General features: G+C 37.4%; 1 protein-coding gene across 3 annotated transcripts in view; it reads left to right on the top strand.

Moving 5' to 3' along the window:
* GOLGB1 (golgin B1) overlaps positions 1-26599 on the top strand; it is a 98859-nt gene that overhangs the window by 57604 nt on the left and 14656 nt on the right. For all 3 annotated transcript variants that reach the window (XM_032406654.1, XM_032406653.1, XM_032406652.1), the window contains 4 exons: positions 821-894; positions 3974-9162; positions 10005-11919; positions 25290-25468. In XM_032406654.1, coding sequence (XP_032262545.1) covers positions 821-894; positions 3974-9162; positions 10005-11919; positions 25290-25468 — 7357 coding nt within the window. The remainder of the gene's footprint in view (positions 1-820; positions 895-3973; positions 9163-10004; positions 11920-25289; positions 25469-26599) is intronic.

The raw sequence follows: 26599 nt of genomic DNA, 5'->3' as shown, positions 1-26599 counted from the left end.
TATATATGTGCATTAAAATAGAACATGGGGTAGAACTTGGAAGACTGGATTATGATCCCAGCTCTCTCTGAACTACCTGTAGGTCATGTCATTCTTTGTTTCCTTAGATGGTCATTGAGGAGAATGCATAGCTCTGTTCTAGTGCAAAAATTTGCTGTCTTTATGAACATATGTGAAAGAACATTGAAGACATTTAAGTGCTATATTAACGTAAAATGTATAAATATATTTTTAAGATTTATTTACTTTAGAGAGGTAGAGAGCATGCGTGAGCAGGGGGAGGGGCAGAAGAAGAGGGAGAGAGAATCCTCAAGGAGACTCCCTGCTGAGCACAGAGCCCAACGCAGGGCTCAATCCCGGGACCCTGAGATCATGATCTGAGCTGAAATCGAGAGTTGGCCGCTTAACCGATGGAGCCACCTAGGCACTCCTAATATAAGATGTATATTATGAACACAGTAAGGTTATGGATAAACCAAGGCAAATTTATTGCCCTAGGAGTCCCAAATAATGCCACAGAAATAGCTGCTACTTGTTACATGCTCTGGCGTCCTTCTTCTTTAAAGCCCTCCACTATTTATATACTTCACTCAGATTAATTATTATCATCTACCACCATTCTTTTTTTCTTTCACCATTCTTTTAGCTCATCTTCTTGTGCCACTTCTTTTTAATAATATAAATCTTTTATCTTCCCAAAACTATTTTATTTCTTTCCCCTTGATGATTTCATGCATCTCCAGTAGCCTCACAATCATACCGCTGTTTTCTCAAACACTCTACATAGATCATCTAAGGATATTTATTTTGTGACTTTCAGAAAAACTATCTTCTCAGATTACTCTCTTGGAGGCTCAGAATAGAAGTGGAGAGGCAGATAGAGAAGTCAGTGAGGTAAGTGATAATGTTCGTAAAAGTAACCAGAATGTGAACTAGATCAAGAGGAGTTAGCTTCAAACCTAAACATTTCTGCAGTTTTCTAATGTTGACTGAGCATTACATTACCTAGAAAGTGAGATCTATTTAAGAAAGTCATAATGGTTATTATTTCCCATTTAGTCTCATTCATTTCTGAATATTTGGAGTTTTTAAATTTGTCCTGAAACAAAATGCAAGTACAGTAGCTATTTATTTGGGATTTGATAATCCATTTCTCATACTGGGGTTACTATTTATCTCAAATTCTTTTCCCATCTCAGAAAAGTTTCTCAGTGAGATTAGATAAAATCTCTAGTTCCCCTCCACTAAATTGGCCTAGGTTCATTTCAGATTATATTAAAAAGGGAATTTTTGAAGATTGGTGCTTTTTATAACCTGAAAATTACTATAAGAAATGTGTGGTTCTTTAATATTTTGTTGATTTAAGATTATTGTTAGCTGTATTGTGCTTAACTGGCTTTATTCTTCCAATCAAGAAGTCCATGATAGAGTCATAAATGGCCTTGAGGAATAATGTAACTTTAGTATCTGCTAAAAAAAAAAAGTATCTGCTTATTATATTAGAGCTCTTCAGAGAAACAAAATAGGGAGTGTGTATATATGTAGAGAGAGATTTATTTTAAGGGAATTGGTTCATGCAAATGTGGAAGCTGGCAAATCCAAAATCTACAGGTTAGGTAGGCCAGCAGCCTGGAGACCCAGGGAAGAGTTACAGTCTGAAGGCAGCCTGCGGGCAGAATTCCCTCTGTTTGGAGGTGGTCAGTCTTTTTTTTTTTTTTCTTGGTTAATGCCTTCAGCTGATTGGATGAGGCCCACTTATTTTATGGAGGGTAATCTACTCAAAGTGTACTGATTTAAATGTTAATCTAACCTAAAAAAATATCTTTACAGAAGCATCTGGAATAATGTTTGACCAAGTATCTGGGTACATGCCCTAGCCAACTTGACAATAAAATTAACCACTACACTTATATTCAGTATCTTTTGATGGGACTACTGATGCTCTGTTCACAAAATTGGCAAAAGGAAATTAAATTTTTTTTTTTTAAAGATTTTATTTATTTATTTGAGAGAGAGAGAATGAGAGAGAGCACATGTGAGGGGGGAGGGTCAGAGGGAGAAGCAGACTCCCTGCCGAGCAGGGAGCCCGATGCGGGACTCGATCCAGGGACTCCAGGATCATGACCTGAGCCGAAGGCAGTGGCTTAACCAACTGAGCCACCCAGGCGCCCCAAAAGGAAATTAAATTTTTGAAAGTTGTAGCATTGTATGGATAAGAGTCAAAGAGTAAAAATGAATCTTGGGCAAGCAGGTGCTTAATGTTTTAAGATGCTTAGCAGTAGTGTCTAGTGAAAACAAGATAACTTAGATCAAAAAAGAGGAACAGATAAGAAAGATGGTAAAAGAAAAAGAAAAACAATACCAGAAGGGAGAACAAATGAACAGAGAACAATGGAAAAGAAAGGGGAAAAACACACACACAGAAATTGCAAAAGGAAGGGTACCTAAGATAATCCTTTGGGATAAGAGAAAGTGAGTAGAAAAGGTTCATAGAATGTGTAAGCTCAACTGAAAGGGGAAGACTAGTATTAACAGAAAAAGTAATGAGAGTGGCTAGAAGAAGCAAAGTTCTCTGGTTCTCGTTCTCTCATTGTGGATAACATTGATTTTTCACTTGAGCCAAAAAGTTGAATTCTGTAGATATCGTAGGGAGCAACAGAGGATGTGACCAAGGGAAGGAGGAGAGTGAGTGAAGTGGCATGACAAAAAGAGGAAATAAGTATACTTAAGGTGAGAGAGAGAACAAGAAAGGAGTTATATTGAAGTCTTTTGGCAGAAGTGATACCTTGACTATATCAGGTGTTTAATGTGTATAGGGATGGATAAAATAGGAATGTGACATGAAGAAATTGTAAAGGAACTTTTTCTATGTGCTTAAATACTGTGTTCAGTTTTAGTCTCCAGAAATATGAGTATGAATAATGCAGAGAGCAAAGAATTTTAAGTGATTAAAAATAATGCTCATGAAAAATAACCTTTCTTAAAATAAATAATTTTAAAATGATGAATATTTTTTTCTTGTTCAGTGGCTGAGAATGTTATCAACATAATAGCAAATAGTCAATACTTGCTGTGTGCCAGCTTTTGCTAGTAAATGGCAGAGCGAAGGTGTGAATTTAGGCAGTTGGGCTGCAGAGCTTGTACGCTTGACCACTACATTATTTGACAGTCCTGTGGGTTTTTCTTTCTTTTTTTTTTTTCTCCTATCAAATTGGAATTTTTTCTGGGGAAAAAAAAAATGGTGCTGTTGGCAAAGGTAGTGATTTTCTTGTGTACACTGTCCCCAGACTCATTTAGTAAAATTCTAATGAAATTTATCAGGAGACTCACTGATTTTGTTTCCCAGGAAGACAATTATAGAAATAATGTATATGGGTTGAGCAGTCTAACAGAGTTACCTTTGTAATAATAGTATTTTGTCAAGCAAGTCTGTAATTTCATACCCAAGCCTCAGCAGAACTCCTTTTTGATTATGTGATCATGGCAATTTATCTTAACCTACTTGTTTGATAATCTACTTACCTGGTAATGGCTATCTTATCTAATAGTTCCCATTTCAATGGATAGTTTAGGAAAAAGAATTATAACTTCCTTTTTTGGTATGGGATGAAACAAAATTTAATGCATCCCACCTCCCTTTTTATTTTTAAGTGGTTCTTAAGAGAACACTTAGGAATTTTAATCCAAAGAAAACAGTTTCCCAAGTAAGGGATATCCAGAAAAGGAGTTCCAGGTTACCATAGGTCTTATGAATGTGGCTTGACCTATATGATTGACAGGGTACCCTCAGAGGTCCAATTTGGGAAATAAAAACTGACTTTAAAAGTATTTAGCAGTTTTATGGTAGGATGTTTTGACTAGTAAGTTGCAGGTTTTGAAAAATGCATGAAATATGAGTTTTTAGTAGGCTCTTTCTTATAAGACACCTGACTGAGGCTTTTCCTTTTTTTTTTTTTTTTTTTTTTTTAAATAGATCAGCATGGTTGATATTACGAGGCTCAATAGGAGCAGCTCTTCTGCCGAGGAGAGTGGACAAGATGTCCTAGACAACACATTTTTTCAGAAACATAAAGAACTGTCAGTTTTATTGTTGGAAATGAAAGAAGCTCAAGAAGAGATTGCATTTCTTAAGTTGCAGCTCCAGGGAAAAAAGGCTGAGGGGGACCCTGAGGTCCCTGACCAGAAAGAAATGAAGCAGACAGAGAGTGAAGGAATACCTACAGTTAGCATGAAAATACTGCCTGAAGATACAGGGCAACATTTTCCCTCGATGTCACATGAAGAGAGCAGTCTTCCAACAGTTGAAAAAGAAGAGCAGATGAGTACTAAACTTCAGAATAGAACATCTGAGGAAATATCTTTAAATGACACAGGAATGGAATTAAAATCAGTCAAGCAGGATGATATTGATAAACCCCCTTCTGCTGTACCAGGAATTTGTCAGTGTCACCAGGATGAATTGGAAAGGCTAAAAATGCAAATTTCGGAGCTTGAAATAAGCTTTCGTAAAGCAGAAGAAATCTATGAGGAAAATTTAGATGAGAAAGCTAAGGAAATCAGCAGCCTAACCCAGTTGATTGAAGAGTTTAGGAAAAACGCTGAAAACACCAACAGCGCATTCACCGCTTTGTCTGAAGAAAGAGACCAGCTTCTTTCTCAAGTGAAGGAACTTAGTGTGGTAACAGAACTGAGGGCTCAGGTACAACAACTGGAAGTGAACCTTGCAGAAGAAGAAAGGCAAAGAAGACTTGATTATGAAAGTCAAACGACTCATCACAACTTGCTTTCTGAACAGATCCACAGTCTTAGCATAGAAGCCAAATCTAAAGATGTGAAAATTGAAGTTTTACAGAATGAACTGGATGATATACAGCTTCAGTTTTCTGAGCAGAGTACACTCATAAAAAGCCTGCAAAGCCAGCTGCAGAAGAAGGAAAATGAAGTGCTTGAAGAGGCAGAACGTGTGAGGGATATCTCAAATAAAATGGAAGAACTTTCCCAGACTCTTTCACAGAAGGAACTTGAAATAGCAAAAATGGATCAACTCTTATTAGAGAAAAAAAGAGATGTGGAAACCCTCCAACAAACCATCCTGGAGAAGGATCAGCAAGTGACAGAAATCAGCTTTAGTATGACTGAGAAAATGGTCCAGCTTAATGAAGAGAAGTTTTCTCTTGGGATTGAAATTAAAACTCTTAAAGAACAGCTGAACTTACTATCCAGAGCTGAAGAGGCAAAAAAAGAGCAGGTGGAAGAAGATAAAGAAGTTGTTTCTGGCCTTAAACAGAATTATGATGAGCTGAGCCCAGCAGGGCTCCTAAGTAAAGAAGAGCTTAAGCATGAATTAGACCTTGTGAAGAAAGAAAGTGAACAGAGAAAGAGAAAGCTCCAGGCAGCTCTTATTAACAGAAAGGAGCTTCTACAGAAAGTCAGTAGATTAGAAGAGGAATTGGCCAAAGTGAAAGATGAGTCTACGAAAGAGATCCCGCTCAATGAGTGTGAGAAGAGGGAAATGGAGGAAGATGAAGAAAGCAAAGAAGACTCAGAAAAATGTATGACTGCTAAGTGTCAAGAATTAGAAATTTCTTTAAAACAGACAATATCTGAGAAAGAGGTGGAATTAGAGCATATAAGGAAGGATTTAGAAGAAAAGGTAGCAGCTGAAGAACAGTTACAGGCTGTGATCAAACAGATGAATCAGAACTTGCAAGAGAAAACAAACCAAATAGATTTGCTGCAAGCAGAAATCACTGAAAACCAAGCTGTTATCCAAAAATTAACCCCAGGTAACAAGGATGTAGGTGATGGAGACTCAGCAACACCTGTAAAAGAAACAGTGGCGATCAGTCCACCTAGTGCAGGTAGTGGAGAACACTGGAAACCAGAACTGGAAGAAAAGATATTGGACCTAGAAAAAGAAAAGGAACAACTTCAAAAGAAGCTACAGGAAGTGTTAACCTCTCGAAAGGCGATTCTACAGAAGGCACAGGAGAAAGAAAGACATCTTAGGGAGGAGCTAAAGCACCAGAAGGATGACTATAATCGCTTACAAGAACAGTTTGATGAGCAGAGCAAGGAAAATGAGAACATCGGAGACCAGCTAAGACAACTCCAGATTCAGGTAAAGGAGTCTATAGACAGAAAACTCCTGGGCATTGACCAGCAGGATCTAGGCTCTCCCACTCCAAGTTCAAAAGAGCCTTTATTCAAAACCACAGAGCAGCAACCTGCTCAACTTGTTTCAGAGTCTGACTTGCCTTCTTATCCTAGAGATGCAGATGCTCTGCAGGGCAGTACTTCTGTTGCCCAGATTAAGACCCAGCTGAAAGAGATAGAGGCCGAGAAAGAGGAGTTGGAATTGAAGGTTAGTTCTGCAACAAGTGAGCTTACTAAAAAATCAGAAGAGGTATTTCAGTTACAAGAGCAGATAAATAAACAAGGTTTGGAAATTCAAAGTCTGAGGACAGCATCCCATGAAGCTGAAGCCCATGCAGAAAGCCTGAGGCAGAAATTGGAAAGCAGTCAGCTAGAAATTGCCAGATTAGAACATCTAAGAGAATTGCAGCCTGAACTAGATGAACTGCAAAAACTCATAGGCAAAAAGGAAGAAGAAGTTAGATACCTTTCTGGACAGCTTAATGAGAAAGAAGAGGCCCTTATGAGAGTACAAACAGAGATAATGGAACAAGAGGATTTAATCAAGGCTCTGCATACACAGCTGGAAATGCAAGCCAAAGAACATGATGAGAAGATAAAGCGGTTACAGGTGGAACTTTGTGAAATGAAGCAAAAACCAGAAGAGACTGGAGAAGAAAGTAAAGCAAAGCAACAAATACAGAGGAAACTGCAAGCTGCCCTTATTTCCCGAAAAGAAGCACTAAAAGAAAACAAAGGTCTCCAAGAGGAGTTGTCTTTGGCCAGAGATACCATTGAACATCTCACTAAGTCTCTGGCAGATGTGGAAAGCCAAGTTTCTACTCAAAATAAAGAAAAAGATATATTCTTAGGAAAGTTAGCTCTTCTTCAGGAAGAAAGAGACAAGCTCATTACAGAAATGGACAGATCTTTAATGGAAAATCAAAGTCTCAATGGCTCTTGTGAAAGTCTGAAATTAGCTCTGGAGAATCTTACTGAAGACAAGGAAAATTTAGTGAAGGAAATTGAATCTTTGAAATGTTCTAAGATTGCAGAAAGCACCGAGTGGCAAGAGAAACACAAAGAGTTACAAAAAGAGTATGAAATACTTCTGCAATCCTACGAGAATGTCAGTAATGAGGCAGAAAGGATTCAGCATGTCGTGGAAACTGTGAGGCAGGAGAAACAAGAATTGTATGGCAAGTTAAGAAGCACAGAAGCAAACAAGAAAGAGGCAGAAAAGCAATTGCAGGAAGCTGAACAGGAAATGGAGGAAATGAAAGAAAAGATGAGAAAGTTTGCCAAATCTAAACAGCAGAAAATCCTAGAACTGGAAGAAGAGAATGACCAGCTTAGAGCAGAGGTACACTCTGGAGGAGGTACATCTAATGATGATATGGAAGCACTTCTTTCTTCCAATTCCAGCTTGAAAGAGGAACTAGAAAGGGTCAAAACAGAATATAAAACCCTTTCTAAAGAGTTTGAGGCTTTAATGACTGAGAAGGACTCTCTAAGTGAAGAGGTTCAAGATTTAAAGCATCAGGTAGAAAGTAATGTGTCCAAACAAGCTAGCCTAGAGGCTTCTGAGAAACATGATAACCAAAGGGATATCATTGAAGGGGCAACGCAGTCTGTCCCAGGTGAGTCTAATGAGCAGGATACTCGGGACATGAGCACAAGGTCCGAAGATTCGGAATCCATTCTGTCAGAGAACAGTGCCAAGAAGCCTGATGAAGGTGAGAATGTCAGCTCACATGATGAAATTAATAACTACCTTCAGCAGATTGATCAGCTCAAAGAAAGAATTGCTGAGTTAGAGGAAGAGAAGCAGAAAGAAAGGGAATTCAGCCAGACTTTAGAAAATGAGAGAAGTGCTTTACGGAGTCAAATATCAGCAAAGGATGGTGAACTAAAAATGCTTCAGGAAGAAATAACCAAAATAAACCTATCAAATCAGCAAATACAAGAAGAACTTGCCAGAGTTACCAAGCTAAAGGAGACAGCAGAAGAAGAGAAAGATGATTTGGAAGAGAGGCTTATGAATCAATTAGCAGAACTTAATGGAAGCATTGGAAATTACTATCAGGATGTTACAGATGCCCAAATAAAAAATGAGCTACTAGAATCTGAAATGCAGAACCTTAAAAAGTGTGTGAGTGAATTGGAAGAAGAAAAGCAGCAGTTAGTTAAGGAGAAAACTAAGGTGGAGTCAGAAATACGAAAGGAATATTTGGAGAAAATACAAGGTGCTCAGAAGGGACCTGGCAATAAAAGCCATGCAGAGGAACTCCAGGAGCTCTTAAAAGAAAAACAGCAAGAAATAAAGCAGCTGCAGAAGGACTGCATCAGGTACCAAGAGAAAATTAGTGCTCTGGAGAGAACTGTTAAGGCCCTAGAATTTGTTCAGACTGAGTCTCAAAAAGATTTGGAAATAACCAAAGAAAATCTGGCTCAAGCCACTGAACACCGCAAGAGGGCAGAAGCAGAATTGGCTAGCTTCAAAGTACTGCTAGATGACACTCAGAGTGAAGCAGCAAGGGTCCTAGCAGACAATCTCAAGTTGAAAAAGGAACTTCAGTCAAACAAAGAATCAGTTAAAAGCCAAATGAAACAAAAGGATGAAGATCTGGAGCGAAGACTGGAGCAAGTAGAAGAGAAACACCTGAAAGAGAAGAAGAACATGCAAGAGAAACTGGATGCTTTGCGTAGAGAAAAAGTCCACTTGGAAGAGACATTTGGAGAGATTCAGATTACCTTGAACAAGAAAGACAAGGAAGTTAAGCAACTTCAGGAAAACTTGGACAGTACTGTGGCCCAGCTTGCAGCTTTCACGAAGAGCATGTCTTCCCTCCAGGATGATCGAGACAGGGTGATAGATGAAGCCAAGAAATGGGAGAGGAAATTCAGTGATGCTATTCAAACCAAAGAAGAAGAAATTAGACTGAAGGAGGAGAACTGCAGTGTTCTAAAGGATCAACTTAGGCAGATGTCCATCCACATGGAAGAATTGAAGATCAGTATTTCCAGGTAAATGGGTAACTTTTTTGCTCTTCTAAAAGTAACTGAAGGCAAAGAAAGCCTCTAAACTATTTTTATTCCCTTTAATATTATGGGCCTAATTTTGGCTTAAATTTCCCTAGAAACTACATTCTCTCTCACTTCTGACTCTTTCTTTTTTTGTTAATGACTTTTGGCTAGTATTAGGTGAAAAATCCATGTCTGCTACTCTTCCCTTCTCTCTGTTGAGAGATCGCTTTGATTTCTCCCTTTCTTTTAATTTTCATTTCCACTACCTTTGTCTGGATTTTTACTGTGGTACTCCCAAATGATTGCTTTAGCCTCATAAATGATCTCCTCTTTTCTCTTCCCCGTATTCCAGATCAATTCATATGCATGAGAGTTATTTTCCTCTAACTTCAATTTTATATCATTTTTCAAGCTCAAGAACTAACAGTGTCCCCCATAGTGGGTACTCCTCCACTTTTAATAGGATTTTTCTGCTCTGAGACAGGTTTTGTCATTGTCTGTCATACCAAGATTATTCCTTTAAGGAGCTAGATGTGAGCTTGTCTGGAGCAAAGTAAAGCAAAATAGGAGAAAATACTGCTTTCTAGAGTGTACAAAGTCATGTCACTAAAATAAGCAACATGGCTTTGGAGTTTTATGACTTTTATACCCTTAGGTGCACTATACCTTTAATACAGAGCATCCAGTAGAGCTAATATCTCTTCATGGAAAGGATGAGCACCTTTAATTATGAATACTGATTCATCTTTAGATCTGAGTAGCATTGTCATATATGTTCCTTAGGCATCAGATAGTTTTTCCTGGAAATCTGTGATTAATGACCTTCTCTCTTTTTCTTCCAGGCTTGAACATGACAAGCAGATTTGGGAGTCCAAGGCCCAGACAGAGGTTCAGCTTCAACAGAAGGTCTGTGATACTCTGCAGGGGGAAAACAAAGAACTTTTGTCCCAGCTAGAAGAGATTCGACAACTATACCACAGTTCTCAGAATGAATTAGCTAAGTTGGAATCAGAACTTAAGATTCTCAGAGACCAGTCAACTGATTTAAATAACTCTTTAGAAAAATGTAAGGAAAATAAAGAAAACTTGGAAGGGATCATAAAGCGGCAAGAGGCTGATATCCAGAATTGTAAGTTCAGTTATGAACAGCTAGAGACGGATCTTCAGGCCTCCAGACAACTGACCAGCAGGCTGCATGAAGAAATAAACATGAAAGAGCAGAAGATTATAAGCCTGCTTTCTGCCAAGGAACAGGCAATCCAAGTAGCTGTTGCTGAACTGCATCAGCAACATAATAAAGAAATTAAAGAATTGGAAAACCTGTTGTCCCAGGAGGAAGAGGAGAATATTGTCTTAGAAGAGGAGAAAAAAAAGGCTGTTGACAAAACCAAACACCTTATGGAGACACTAAAATCCATCAAAAAGGAAAACTTGCAGCAGAAGGCTCAGTTGAATTCCTTTGTTAAATCCATGTCTTCTCTCCAGGATGACCGAGACCGCATTGTCAGCGACTACCAACAGCTGGAAGAGCGACATCTCTCTGTCATCCTGGAAAAAGATCAACTCATCCAGGACGCTGCTGCTGAGAATAACGAGCTTAAAGAAGAAATTCGATGCTTGCGAAGTCATATGGATGATCTCAATTCTGAGAATGCCAAACTAGATGCAGAACTAATCCAATATAGAGAAGACCTGAACCAAGTCATATCAAGAAAGGACTGCCAGCAAAAGCAACTCCTTGATGCTCAACTTCAGCAGAATAAGGAGCTGAAAAGTGAATGTGCCAAATTGGAAGAAAAGCTGAAGGAGTCTGAGGATGGAAAGGAGGATCTGCAGAGGTCCTCTCTTGCTCTAGAGGAGGAGAAACAAGGTTTGTGTAAAGAGATTGAGAGCTTAAAGATGTCTGTATCCCAACTAAAGAGACAATTGACAGCCTTGCAAGAAGAAGGAACTTTGGGAATATTTCAGGCCCAATTAAAAGTAAAAGAAGAAGAAGTACAGAAGTTAAGTACTACCCTTTCCTCCTCTCAGAAGAGAATTACAGAACTGGAAGAGGAATTGGTTCATGTTCAGAAGGAGGCTGCCAAGAAGGTGGGTGAAATTGAAGATAAACTGAAGAAAGAATTAAAGCATCTTCATCATGATGCAGGGATAATGCGAAACGAAACAGAAACTGCAGAAGAGAGAGTGGCAGAGCTGGCGAGAGATCTGGTGGACATGGAACAGAAATTACTTTCAGTCACCAAAGAAAATAAAGATCTCACAGCACAAATCCAGTCTTTTGGAAGGTCTATGAATTCCCTACAAAATAGCAGAGATCATGCCAATGAGGAGCTTGATGAACTGAAAAGGAAATACAATGCCAGTCTGAAGGAGCTGGAACAGCTGAGAGAAGAACAGGGCCTCGTACGCAGGGGGAGAGATGCTCTTGTTTCTAAAGTTGCCCTTTCAGGGAACTCCACTGAGGATAACAGCTTGCCTCACCTCGAGAAACTTAACCAACAGCTTCTGTCCAAAGATGAGCAACTGCTTCACTTGTCCTCACAACTAGAAGATTCTTACAACCAAGTACAGTCCTTTTCCAAGGCTATGGCCAGTCTACAGAATGAGAGAGATCACCTGTTGAATGAACTGGAGAAATTCCGCAAGTTGGAGGAGGGAAAGCAGAGGTCTGCAGCCCAGCCTGCAGCCAGCCCAGCTGAAGTCCAGAGTTTAAAGAAAGCTATGTCATCACTCCAAAATGACAGAGACCGACTAGTGAGTGTCTGCTTCTCTTTCTGATCTTCTTTTGAGAGTTTTTGAGACTTTCTTTAAAAATGTTCATTTCTATAGAAAAGGATGAGCACATTCTTACACATATTATCTGGGGACTCTGGGGCAGTATTATACATCCCACAGGTTCTGTTTGGTCTTAGAGAAACACACAAACATTATTTGAATTACTTTAAATCGGCCATTACCATTTAAAAACAATTACAGATTTTCTTTGCACGAAACTCTCCATTGGTTATAAAAGGACTAAGAGATGGAGGTTGTTTTATATATTTTATACACACATGTAAATAGTTCCAGAATTTGTCATAGTTTAATTGAACGAAGGTGTAGGGGTCATTCGGGGCCTTCTTACAGTGACAGTTTGGCCTTAGGTTATCTGGTAGAATTAAGGGTAGAGAGGACTTAGCTTATCCCATGTATATATCTCAACCCTAATTTGTCACAAAAAAATTTAAATGTAAAAAAGGTTAATTTAAAAAAGTTTAATATCCAAGTTTTTTTCAATCTAAGAGAAAGATAAGGAGGATCTCTCATGCTAAAATTTTGCTTTTAGTAGGATCCAGTAGTTTAGTCCAGGTCGTTTTTCTTAACTTCCGGGTTATCAAGATTCAGAAGCAAAAACTGGAACTACGAGCTAAGCCAGGTTCTACTTTGTGAGATTACTGTCTTCACTTTCATGACAGTTCTTAACTCTTTCAAGGCCATGTACTTAGGCCGAATAGGAAATAAATTGAGCTTCAAAAGGTTGGATTTTCCATTAAAAAGTGACCCATGTCCAGAATATGAAAATTCTAGTTTTTAAGATTAGCCTGAATAAAAAGATCGTAGCCCCAATTATAATTTTTTTTCTAATTTTTCTTTTTCTTTGTAGGCAATGTGTTCATTCATATTACACTTAATATCCAGCATTTATAGATAATTTTTTCACTTTTGTAATCTGAACAAAACCCCTCTTTACAGCTGTGATTTTGACAGCAATATAATGTACACATATTTCTTTATATCTTAAAAATAGTTTCAGTTCAACTGACTTTGTCCTAGGAGCTAAACCTTTTTTTGTTGCTTTCAGAATGCAGATGCAAAAGGTTTTCATCAGAACAGTATATACCTCAAAGTTGTAGTGTATAGCATCTAGGACTTGATTATCTTCAAGGTCAAAATCTTTTTCCTGGAAGCTATTAGGTTAGATTTTGAATACACAAGGTTTCATTTAGTGAATTGCTTTACTCCTCTTATCTGTTCTAAACACTGGGGACAAAACTTGCTATCTCTCAACCCTTTCTATCTCTCAATCCCCATTCCACATTTTTGTCTGCTGGATATGCCAAGTCAGCATGTTTTTACTTCTATATTTCTATAACCCATAGTAATGTTCTTCTGTTCCCTAAGGCTCATAACTGTCTATGATTTTATTTCATTTATCATCAAGGTCTGTCACTTTATTCACAATGGGCCTCAATTATCTCTTTTCCTTTCAGTCATCATCATCTTAGGATAAGCTCTTAACACTGTACACTTAACTGTTGTGATACTGCTTCTCCCAGTTTGTCACTTTCCAGTATATTTTATATACCATCGCTGAATAAATCTGAAGCTCTGCTTTCTTATTACTGTACTGCTCAAAAACCTTTAACAGTTGTATTATCTCTAGAATAGGCTTAGGATTCAAACCTCTTAGTCTGGCATTTGAGACCCTATAATTTGTCTAGTCCTTCTTTCCAGTCTTCCTTGTTACTGCTCCCCTACTCATACTCTTCATTGCAGCCAAACTGATCTACTCATTATGCAATAATCTTACCTAGTACTTGCATATTACCATCTCTGAACCAAAATGTCCTCTCGATTTTCCTTTTTTGGGCGAATATTTCCCGCTATTAAACATCACCCTGGAGCTCAAATTCTCTGGTTACATTTCTAGATCACTTAATTGTCTATTACCTTCTGTACTTCTCTAGTACTTTCATTTGTCCCATATTGTCTTGATGTGTATATGTATATATGTCTATGTGTGTAAGTGTCATGACTTATACTTGTTTGTATTTCCTATGATTTTAACATAGTAATTAATTATATGGTAGATAATAAACAATTGGTGGCCATTCCTTATTTTTGTGGTTGTTACTGAAAACACTCTTCTTTCCATTTGTGAAACTGTCATGTAGGGGAGTTCTGGAAACATTTGCTTTTACATCTGCCATAAATGAAAGCCAACGCAGGGTTATAAATCACATGAAGGCCTGACAGTCTGACTTGGTAATACTACATATGAGGTCCACTGCAGTCTGCTGAAGCCCTTCTGCATACTTTGGAATGTATTGTTAACTGTCCATCAGCTCTTTTCCACATACTTTGTTCTCAGTCTGTGTCCTGGGCATTGAAGTTTATAGTCTCTCAGTCACTGGCTGCATGTATGATAAATACGGGAGCTATCTTATATCAACCACTATCCGTTTAAACATTCAGCTTAGGCCAGCAGTTTATCACCTCTGCCTACACTACACTTCCTTTCCCTCAGGACCACCCCAGAAATGATTTAGATCTGAAAGGGATTTAGCTTGCTTTGGTTCTCTTTTTACTTAGTTATTCAAGGGGAAGTTTCTCAAAGTCTGAGGGTCCAAGTGGCAGAGAATAAGCCCTGGGGATTCTGCTATGGTGTCACAAACAACTCTGAAAACATTCTGGAGTTTTCATATCTGTTTGAACTTCCTTAGGACTTTCCCATAATCAAGTAGGTACTTAGGCAGTTTCTACCTAAAGGGTAGAAAGCAAATCTCCAGAGCTGTATGTATTTATCTATACTCATTTTGTTCTTTTTTAAAAAATTTTTTTGTTTTTAAATTCCAGTATAATTAATGTAGTGTGACATTAGTTTCAGGTATACAATATAGTGATTCAGCAATTCTATCCATTACTCAGTGCTCATCAGGATAAGTGTACTCTTAATCTCCTTCACCTGTTTCACCCATTCCCCATCCACCTCCCCTCTGGTAACCATCAGTTTGTTCTCTGTATTTAAGAGTCTGCTTTTTTGCCTTTTTTTTTCTTTGACTATTTGTTTTGTTTCTTAAGTTCCACATATGAGTAAAATCATACGGTATTTGTCTTTCTTTGACTGACTTATTCCACTTAGCATCATACACTCTATACCCATACAAGTTGTTGCAAATAGTGAGACTTCATTCTTTTTTATGGCTGAGTAATATTCCATTATATATATGCACCACATCTTTATCCATTCATGCTTCTATAGTTTAGCTATTGTAAATAATGCTGCTATAAACATAGGAATGCATATATCTTTTCTAATTAGTATTTTTGTGTTTTGGGGGTAAATACCCAGTAGTAGAATTACTGGATCATATGGTAATTCTATTTTTAATTTTTTGAGGAATTTCCATTACTGTTTCCCACCATGGAAGCACCAGTTGCTTCTAGTTACATTCCCGTCAACAGTGCACAGGCATTCCTTTTCCTCCATATCTTTGCCAACACTTGTTGTTTCTTGTGTTTTTTATTTTAACTATTCTGACCGGTGTGAGGTGATACCTCATTGTGGTTTTGATTTGCATTTCTCCCATGATTAGTGATGTTGAGTATTTTTTCATGTGTCTGTTGGCCATCTGTATATCTTTTTTGGAAAAATACCTGTTCGTGTCTTCTGCCTATTTTTAAATTGAATTTTTTTTTTTGGTGTTAAGTTTTATAAGTTTTTTTTTTTTTATGTATTTTAGGTACTAACCCTTTAGTGGATATATCATTTATAAACACCTTCCATTCAATAGGTTGTCTTTTTTTGTTGATTATTTCTTTTGCTATGCAGAAGCTTTTTATTTTGATGTAGTCCCAATAGTTTATTTTTGCTTTTGTTTCCCTTGCCTTGGGAGACATATCTAGAAAAACGTTGCTAGGGCCAGTGTCAAAGAAATTACTGCCTGTGCTCTCTTCTAGGATTTTTATGGTTTTAGGTCTCACAATTAAGTCTTTAATCCATTTAGGATTTATTTTTGTGTATGGTGTAAGAAAGTAATCCAGTTTCATTCTTTTGCCTGTAGCTGTCCAGTTCCCCATTCAGTTCCCATTTCAGCATTTGTTGAAGAAACTCTCCTTTTCCCATTGCATATTCTTGCCTCATTTGTTGTACATTAATTGATCAATAATTGTGGGTTTGTTTCTTGGCTCTCTGTTCTGTTCCAGTGATCTATGTGTCTGTTTTTATGTCAGTACCATCCTGTTTTGATTACTACAGCTTTGTAGTATAGCTTGAAATCTGGGATAGTGGGGGTACCCCCCTTTTCAAGATTGCTTTGGCTATTTGGGGTCGTTAGTGGTTGCACACAAATTTTAGGATTATTTTTTCTAGTTTTGTGAAAAATGCTGTTGGCATTTTGATAGGAATTGTGTTTGATTATGGATTGCTTTGGGTAGTATTGACATTTTAATATTTGCTCTCCCAATCCATGAGCATGTAATATCTTTCCATTTGTTTGTGTCATCTTTAATTTCTTTCACCAGTGTTTTATAGTTTTCAGAGTACAGGTCTTTCACCTCTTTGGTTAATTTTATTCTTAGGTATTTTATCATTTTTGGTTGCAATTGTAAATGGAATTGTTTTATCAATTTCTCTTTCTGTTGGTTCATTAAGTATATAGACATCAACAGATTTCTGTATTGATTTTTGTATCCTGTAACTTTACTGAATTCATTTATCAGTTCTAGTAGTTTTGGGGGGCATCTTTAGGGTTTTCTATATAGTATCATGTCATCTGCAAATATTGAAAGTTTTACTTCTTCCTTACCAATTTGGATGCCTTTTATTTCTTTTTCTTATCTAATTGCTGTGTCTAGGACTTCTAGTACTATGTTGAATAAAAGTGGTGAGAGAGAAAATCCTTGTGTTGTTCCTGACCTCAGGGGAAAAGCTCTCTGTTTTTCCCATTGAGTATGATGTTAGCTGTGGGTTTTTCATATAAGGCCTTTATTATGTTGAGGTATGTTCCCTTTAAACCTACTTTGTTGAGGGTTTTTATTATGAATGGATGCTGTACTTCGTCAAATGCTTTTTCTTCATTTATTGAAAAGATCATATGGTTCTTACCATTTCTCTTATTGATGTGGTGTATCATGTTGATTCATTTGTGAATATTGAACCACCCTGCATCCCAGGAGTAAATTCTACTGGATCATGGTGAATGATTTTTTTAATGTATTGTTGGATTCAGTTTGCCATCCTCCATTTTGTTGAGGATTTTTGCATCTATGTTCATCAGCTTTATTGACCTGTAGTTCTTTTTATAGTGTCTTTATCTCGTTTTAGAATCAGGGTAATGCTAACCTCATACAGTGAATTTGGGAGATTCCCTACCACTTCTACTTTTTGGAATAGTTTGAGACGAACAGGATTAACTCTTCAAATGTTTGTTAGAATTCACCTGTGAAGCTGTCTTGTTTGTTGCGAGTTTGTTGATTACTGATTCAATTTCTTTGCTGGTTATCAGTCTGCTCAAATTTTCTATGTCTTCCTGCTTCAGTTTTTTTTTTTTTCCTGCTTCAGTTTTGATAGGTTACATGTTTCTATGAATTTATCCATTTCTTCTAGGTTGTCCAATTTGTAGACACACAATTTTTCATAATATTCTCTTATAATCTTTGTATTTCTGTGATGTCAGATATTTCTCCTCTTTCATTTCTGATTTTGTTTGAGTCCTCTCTCCCTCTCCCCCCCTCTTCTCTTTTTTGATGAGTCTAGCCAACATTTTATCATTTTTGTTGATCTTTTCCAGGAACTAGCTCCTGGTTTCAGCAATTTGTCCTATTCTATTTTTAGTTTCCATTTTATTTATTTCTGCTGTAATTTATTATTTCCCTCCTTCTATTGGTTTTGGGTTTTGTTTGTTCTTTTTCTAGCTCCTTTGAGTGTAAGGTTAGGTTGTTTATTTGAGATTTTTCTTGCTTCTTGAGGTAGGCCTATATTACTATAAACTTCCCTCTTAGAACAGCTTTTGCTGCATCCCAAAGATTTTGGATTGTTGTGTTTTCATTTTCATTTGTCTCTGTGTATTGTTTGATTTCCTCTTTGATTTCTTTGTTGACTAATTCATTAGTAGCATGTTATATAATCTCCACGTATTTCTATTCTTTCCAGATTTTTTCTTGGGGTTGATTTCTAGTTTTATAGCATTGTCAGAAAAGGTGCATGATATGACTTCTGTTATTTTGAATTTGTTGAGACTGGTTTTGTGACCTAATATGTGATCCTTTCTGGAGAATGTTCCATGTGCACTTGAAAAGTGTGTATTCCACTGTTTTAGGATAGAATGTTCTGAATATACCTGTTAGATACATCTGGTCCAATGTGTCATTCAAAGCCACTGTTTCCTTTTTTCCTTGTTGATCTTCTGTTTGGATCATCTATCCCTTGATTTCAGTGGGGTATTAGTCTCCTACTATTCTTGTATTACTATCAATTACTTGCTTTATGTTTGTTGTGAGCTGCTTTATCTATTTGGGTGCTTCCATGTTGGGTGCATAAATATTTACAATTGTTACATATTGTTGATTATTCCCTTTATGATTATGTAATGTTCTTCTTTGTTTCTTGTTACTATCTTTATTTTAAAGTCTATTTTGTCCACTGTAAGTATTGTTACCCTGGATTTCTCTTGAAATCCATTTGCATGATAAATGTTTCTCCATCCCCCTCATTTTCAATCTGCAGATGTCTTTAGGTTTGAAATGAGTCTCTTGCAGACAGCATCTAGATGGGTCTTGTTTTTTTATCCATTCTTTCACCCTGTGTTTTTTGATTGGAGGGTTTAATTCATTTACATTCAAAGTAATTATTGATAGGTATGTATGTATTGCTATTTTTGTTACTTGTTTTACAGTTGTTTTGTAGATCTCTGTTCCTTTCCTCTCTTGCTCTCTTCTCTCATGGGTTGCTGGCTTTCTTTAGTGATATACTTCAATTCCTTTTCTTTATTTTTTGTATATCTATTACTGGTTTCTTGATTTGCGGTTACCATTAGGTTTATATATAACATCTTGTGCATATAACAATCTGTATTAAGTTGATTGTTGCTTAAGTTTTTTTTTTTTTTAAGATTTTTATTTATTTATTTGACAGAGAGAGAGAGAGCACAAGCAGCGGGAGGAGCAGGCAGAGGAAGAGGGAAAAGCAGGCTCCCCACTGAGCAAGGAGCCTCATTCAGGGCTCAATCTTAGGACTCTGGGATCATGACCTGAGCCTAAGGCAGACACTTAACGACTGAGCCACCCAGGCGCCCTGATTGTTGCTTAAGTTAGAACCCATTCTAAAAGTGCCAAAATTTACTCCTCTCCCCTCCATGTTTTAGGTATAGTGTCATACTTCACGTATTTTTATTTTGTGAAACCCTTGACTGGTTTTTATAGCTATACTTAATTTTACTGCTTTTGTGTTTCCTACTTTTCTTATTCCTGTTTATGGTCTTTCCTTTCCACTTGAAGAATCCACTTTAACATTTCTTGTAAGGCTGGTTTAATGGCGATGTATTCCTTTTACTTTCATTTGTCTGGGAAACTCTTTTATCTCTCCTCCTATTCTGAATGACAGCCTTGCTGGATAGAGTATTGTTGGTTGCAGTTTTTTTCTTTCAGCACTTTGAATGTATCATGCCACTCTCTTGTGGCCTGCGATGTTTCTGCTGAAAAATCAGCTGATAACTTTATGGGCTTTCTCTTGTATGTACTGTGTTCTTTACTCTTGCTGCTTTTAAAATTCTTTATCATTACTTTTTTTTGCCATTTTAATTACTGTGTGTCTTGGTGTGGACCTCTTTGGGTTGATTTTGTTGGGGGCTCTCTGTGCCTCCTGGATCTGGATTTATGTATCTTTCCCCAGATTAGGGAAATTTTCAGCTATTATTTCTTCAAATAAATTTTCTGCCCCATTTTCTTGGTCTTCTTCTTCTGGGATCTGTATAATGCAAATGTTGTTACTTTTGAAGATGTGGTTGAGTTCCCTTAATCTATTCTCATTCTTTATTAATCTTATTTCTTTCTTCTGTTCAGTTTGATTGTTTTCCCTTACTCTGTCCTCCAGGTCACTGATCTGTACTTCTCTTTTCTCTAGTCTACTATTTATTCTCTCTAGTGTATTTTTAATTTCGTGTCTGGATGTTAGGAAAGGCAGCAACATCAAGTCAGCTGTAGCAAGTAGCAGCCTTATAAAGAAGAGGTCCTATGGTGCTCTGTAGTGCAGTGTCCCTTGTTCACCAGCACCTGGCACTTCCAGGGTGTCTCATGGGTATTGTATATACCCTCCTATTGTGGCTGTGCTGGTTTGCCTTCAGTGTAGTCATCTGCAGTAGCTCTCTTTGCCTGTTTTGGGCAGAGTTGGGCCGCTGTATTGTTAATGGGCCACTCTGGGGCTGCCTTGGGCTTGAGTTGGGTCAGACCAGGTGTTTGCCGGAGTTGTGGTTGCACTGAACTTCAGGGTGCTTTCCCTGTGTTATCCCCTTGGAGACTTTTGTTGGTGGGTGGGGCCTGTAGTCAGACTAGATGTCTGCTCCCAGCCCACTGCTAAGGCTGCAGTTAAACTCTAATGTGTGGTTATCTTCCCCCTCTCCCTTGTACAGGAGTCACTTTAGAGTGGTACTGGTCCCTGTTGGGGCTGCTTGCACAATGCCACACCTGTGGCACCACTTTGGATATACTCCTGCTGAGGCCAGGTTGGAGGGGGTGAGTCTACAGAAGAACCCAGGGGTGGGATGCACTGTTAGCAATCCACGTGGAAAGTGTTTGTGCTGTGCTGGTTCCTGCAGGTGTCTGTATATGTAGGCTGAGGGGTGGGAGGGAAATGGTGCCCGCCAGCTCCTTTGTTCTTGGAAAAGTCTCCCAAAGATCCCTGACTCTCCAGCACACACTCTGAGATTAATAAATGAATCTCCTTCCTGTATACCCCAGGCATTTTCCAAAATGTTGCTTTTATGCTCTATCTCAGCGGGGCTGTTTGTTGTGCTGTTTATTGGCAGGGACTCAGTTTCCTCTTGCCCTCCAGCTCTCCCAGAGCCAAGCTGCTCATTTTTAAAATTCCAGGTGGTAAGCCCAAATGCTTGTAAAAACTCCGGATATTAACCCCCTCTGGCTCTCAAAGCCAAATGTTATGGGGATTTGTCTTCCCAGTGCAGGTCCCTGTGACTGGGATGCCTGGTGTGGAGTCTGCCCCTGTCCCTTCTCTGTGCTTGTAGTGCCCCTCCTTCCCATGGACAGTCTCATGGATCAGCTTGGTTCCCGACTGTGTCTCCACCCTTCCTACCATTTTTGATGTGGTCTCTTCTCTATGTTTAGCTCTGGAGAGTCTGTTCTGCCAGTCTTTGGGTAATTTTCTGGGTTATTTACACTGATGTGGGTTCATCCTAGTTGTATTCCTCAAATGAGGTGAGTTTAGGATCCTCTGACTCTGCCATCTTTCTCGGAAGTCCCATATACTCATTTCATTCTGAAAATCACTTGAAGTAGCATATCTTGAAATTGTTTTCAAGATAATATAATACAGGTAACTGGGAAGGAAGAGAAAATGAGGATAGAGAAAAAGATTAATCCAGGAATAAATTTAATGTCCCTAGGAGATATCAAAATATCTTTTTAGAAAGATGGGTCATCAATTTTTTTTCCCAGTTTTCTGGCAGCCATCAGAAATAAGGAATTAAAGAGCCATATACATGAATTGCAGTGTCCATATTTTAGGGAAAAGGAAGAAAGAAAAGCTATTTGTTTAATATAAGAATAGTTATTCTTTAAGTATTGAGGCCTGCAAGAAATTCCTTCTGTCCATAGAGAGGACTGTATGAAGTTGTAAAACATCCTTTACTTCTCTACAGTAAATACAATTGTTTTATAGGGTTTAGTTTAGCTGTTCCTTGCAGTAACTGCATAGCAAAAGAATTTTGTATAATTTCTGAAAGGTACTTACACAAATGGTTAAAATGCAGTCCCAGACACACAGCTTTTTGATGATTTGGTCTATTTCGAGATTAACATTTAGAGTATCTGGATTAGAGGAGTGAATAAAGAATATATTTAGTGCATAAAAAATATATTTTTGCTTTAAAACAAAACAAAATGTTTTATTTTAATTTTTGTTTAAAAAATAACGTTATGTACATATATATAAGTCCCTAAATTCTGCATGTCACTAAATTCTGCATGTTTGATGAGAAAAACAAACAGCACCTCCACTCCAACTCTCTTTCTCTTTCTCCCGAGGCAATTTGCTTTTAATTCTCTTATTATTTTGGTGTTTTCTCAGTGTCTACATATCACACTTATAATGCATCTTGGATTTTCATTCTTTGCATTAGCTATTGACTTTCTTTTATGCTAACAGGGTTTAGTTCTCTTACCTCCCTCTGCTTCTACAGTACATATGCACATATTCAATATATAGCCTCTTCCCCATTCTCCTGATGTAATTTAAATTTTGGTTAATTCAGTATTTTTGTTTATATCAGTGTTTACATTTTTATGACTACAGATGCAAGCTGAGACGTGTTATTTTTATTTTCCTCAGCATCTTTTTTCCCCTTAGAGTTAATAACTGTGTTTTTGTTGTTACTTACTTAGTTTTCTTTGTATTTATCAATGTACTTTAACTGCAGGTTTACTGCCATTTATCCACATCTCCTCTTAAGATGTTTATTCCTATCAATTTTGTATTTATGAAGAAAATTTGGAGTCTCTTTCTTACATGAACCGGGATACTGTTTTCATCCTAGGATATCTCCCTTCACATCTCTCCTATATTCCTGTTTCTTGTATTCCATGTCTTCCTTGTCTTGGTTTTGTGTCATCATTTTGTTGGAAGAAATCATTTAGTAGCTCCCTAAGAAAAGGTACAGGGGAGGTAAATTTATTGAAAATGTCTTTTCATCTCTCATATTTGATTGACAGTTTGGCTGGGTATAGAATTCTAGGCTGAAAATAATTCCCCTTCAAAACTGTGAAGACGTTAATCTGTTGCCTTTTAGTTTACATTGTGGTTCAGAAGTCTAAAGCTATTCTGTTTCCTGATCCTTTAAATATGATCTGTTTCTTGATCTCTTTCTCCTTCTGTCTCTTTGTCTCTGTCTCTTTCTCTCTTTCTGGAAATGTATAGAATTTTTTAGTCCTATGTATTCTGAAATTTCATGACAATGTACTTTGATGTGGGTCTATTTTCATTCATCATTGTGTCTAGTCCTTTGATTCTAAGAACTCATATTCATCAATTTTGGGAGATTCTTTTGAATTACGTTTTACCATTTTCCCCCATCCTTTTTCTTTGTTGTCTTTTTTTTTTTTTTAATCTGTTATTTAGATATAGGACCTCTTGGATTGGTTTTATAATCTTCTTATCTTTCCTATTCTTTTTGCTATACTTTGGGAAGACTTTCTCACCTTTATCCTTAGAGCCCAGAATTGAGGTTTTCATTTTTGCTATCATGTTCCTAATTTCTAAGGATTTCTCTTTTTTCTTTTTCTTGTCACATGGATATATGTTCTTAATTTATCTCCCCAAGAATAGTGGGGGTAATTTTGTTCTTTGATGTTTTTTCATAATGAACTTTTTCTTTAATATTTTTTCTCCTACAATGTTTCTAATTTCTAATATTCTCTCTTTAGTCTTCAAGTATATTATATTCTTTCCCCTGCTAAACTCTTTTGAATTACTTTTGTTCTAGTTCTTTTCATCCTAGCCTAATGATAGCCATTCTTTAGGTGAGGTTAATCCTTGATTCACTCTTCATGTTTAATCATAAGGTCTAAAAAGCTTGTGAATGGGGCTTACCAACTGTGAGGTTGGCGATTGCAGGGTGATCTTGCTGAGCTTTTTGTGGGTAGTCCCCATGTTGGTATCTTTAGTTCCTCTTGGGCTGGTTAGATTTTCTAGAGAAGACTTCTCATTTCCTGCATGGATGGCAAAGGCCTGGGTGCCAGCACTGTTCAAGTTGAGTAGGGGAAAGGCTTCAAGCATTCAGGAGGCATATATTGACTTGATCACCCTTGGTTTAGAGCAGTACCTTTACCTTCAGTTGTGCCTGGTATTTCATGATCCAGAGACACTTCTTTTACCTTCTCCAAAGAATAAAACTCTAGTTGTCAGAGTTAACAAAAGATGTGGAACTGAGGAGAGTATTTAGGGATGCAATTGTTTTTTAAGCAGCTTTCATCTAATCCTCCTTATTTCAGCTACCACCTTCTCCCTACCCCCATCACCATCTTCTCCAGAGGTACCTGGTGCTGTTAATTCCTGAGCCTTTTGAAGATTCTGCAGAGTAAGTTCTATTGGTTCTTGGCTTTCCTTACTGCCAGCTTAAGATTTGGCTTTCCCAGATCTGTTAAGTCAGTTACCACTTACGCATCTGCTTTTCAGCTTCCAAAATTAATTTTGTTGCTGCTGACTCCTCTCTTGTTCTTCCTGTTCTTGTGTTTTATGCTTATAAAATGATGCCTTTATTGTAGCTTTAATGATGTTTCCAAGAGTGGGTGAAAGAGATGTGTGTTCAAGGCCCCCTTTTAATCCAGATGTCCTAACATTATTTCTCTTTCTACCAAGTTTTAATGAGTACTGGGGATAAAGAATTTGAAGATGCACCTGGAATGTAGATAGGCAGTTTTGTTGGTTAAAGGCAAGTCCATCATCATTGTATTATCATCATCATTATTACCATCACCATCATCACCATCACCATTAATTTTCTCATTTAATTCTCATAATCTAATGAGAAGTACCATAAGGGAGGTAAGGGAAATTAAGGCTCAGGGGGTGTAAGGAATATGCATAGGGTCACACAACCTATGTGGGCAGGATGTTGGACCCCAAAGCCTAAGTGTTCTTAAACCACTGGGCCTGGGCCATTGCTGCCTTCTTTTTACAATCAACATCAGCTAAGCTAGATTAAGGTTGATATCCATATAAGAAAGTTTAAAAGCCTAAGCAGGGCACAGGGCTAAATAGAAATTCAATCTTTACATTTCATGTTTTGGGGAGTTAACACCCACAAAGAAACTGTAGGTCCTTTAAGTCTGTCCTGTGTCTGAGCTTTAGATCTAGAGTCAACCTAGGACCTTGGGAGCAGGGGCCTGGGGTACAAGTTTCAGGAATGGTCAGGCCCTGTAGCCTTGATGGTGGCTCTGTGGGGGTGATTCCCACCAGCTTGGCTGCCTTTATTTCACCATTTTAGAGATTTGTGTTGCAAATCTATGTTAATGAACTTGTTAGGTGCTGACAGTCTGTTGTGGTGTCTGACTGACTTAGTGGGGAGCTGTTGATGACTTACAGCTGGGTGAATGAGACATGCTAAATCACCCTTTTACTTTCCCTTTGGTTAAAGCTTAAGGAATTGAAGAATCTACAGCAACAGTACTTACAGATTAACCAAGAAATCACTGAATTACGTCCACTGAAGGCTCGAATTCAAGAGTATCAAGATAAGACAAAAAATTTTCAGATTATGCAAGAAGAGCTAAGGCAGGAAAATCTCTCCTGGCAGCATGAGCTGCATCAGCTCAGGTATGATAATCCCTGCTTTTTGACCCTTTTCTTTTAGTTTTCTTTTTTTTTTTTTAACTTTTTATTATAAAATAATTATAGTTTTATAAGAAGTTGCAAAAAACAGAGCGCTCCTGTGTACCTTTCATCCAGTTTCCACCAGTGCTAACATCTTACATTACTATAGTATACCAAAATCAGGAAATGAGGTGGGTGCAATTCAAAGACTTTTTTCAGACTTCATCAATTTTACCTTCACTCACGTATGTGTATATGTGTATAGTTCTGTGCAACTTTATCATATGTGTAAGTATGTGTAATCATCACGACAACCAAGATACACAAGTGCTCCATTATCACAAATAATACCCCTTGTGCTACTAATTTATAGTCATAATCTTCCCCCCCATGCCAACATCCCTAACTCTGACAACCACTAGTCTGTTCTCCATCTCTATCATTTTGCCATTTTTGAGAATGTTTTTTTTAAGTTTTTATTTAAATTCCAGTTAGTTAACATACAGTGTTTTAAGTGGAATCCTACAGTATGTAACCTTTTGAAATTAGTTTTATTCACACATCATAATGCCCTTGAGGTCCATCAACATTGTTCGTGTATCAATAGTTCTTTTTTATTAATGAATAATATTCCATGGTATGAATGTACTGCTTTAACCATTCACCCATGTGTGTTAGTTCTGATTTTTAGCTATTATTAATAAAGCTGCTATAAACATTTGTGTATAGGCTTTTATGTAGATGTTAAGTTTCCATTTCTCTGAGATATTTGTCCAGGAGTACAAATGCTAGATTGTATGGTAACTATCTGTTTAGTTTTTCAAGAAACTATAAAATTATATTCCAGAATGACTGTACCATTTTATATTCCTACCAGCAATATATGAGTGATCCAGTTTCAATATCAAATGCTATATCCTTGTCAGCATTTGATATTGTCACTATATTTTAATTTTTTAATAGGTACTCATGCTATCCCGTTGTGGTTTTAATTTGCATAATGGCTAATAATGTTGAACATTTTTTTATTGCTTATTTGACATCCATATGTCCTTTTTGATGAAACGTTTGTTCATGTGTTTTATCCGTTTTTTATTTGGGTCATTAATTTTTTTACTGTTGAGTTTTGAGGGT

Source organism: Phoca vitulina, unplaced genomic scaffold (assembly GCF_004348235.1).
Source record: "Phoca vitulina isolate PV1807 unplaced genomic scaffold, GSC_HSeal_1.0 scaffold8, whole genome shotgun sequence".
Lineage (NCBI taxonomy): Eukaryota > Metazoa > Chordata > Mammalia > Carnivora > Phocidae > Phoca > Phoca vitulina.
The sequence above is the reverse complement of the archived record's forward strand: the minus strand, read 5'-3'. Positions and strand labels throughout refer to the sequence as shown.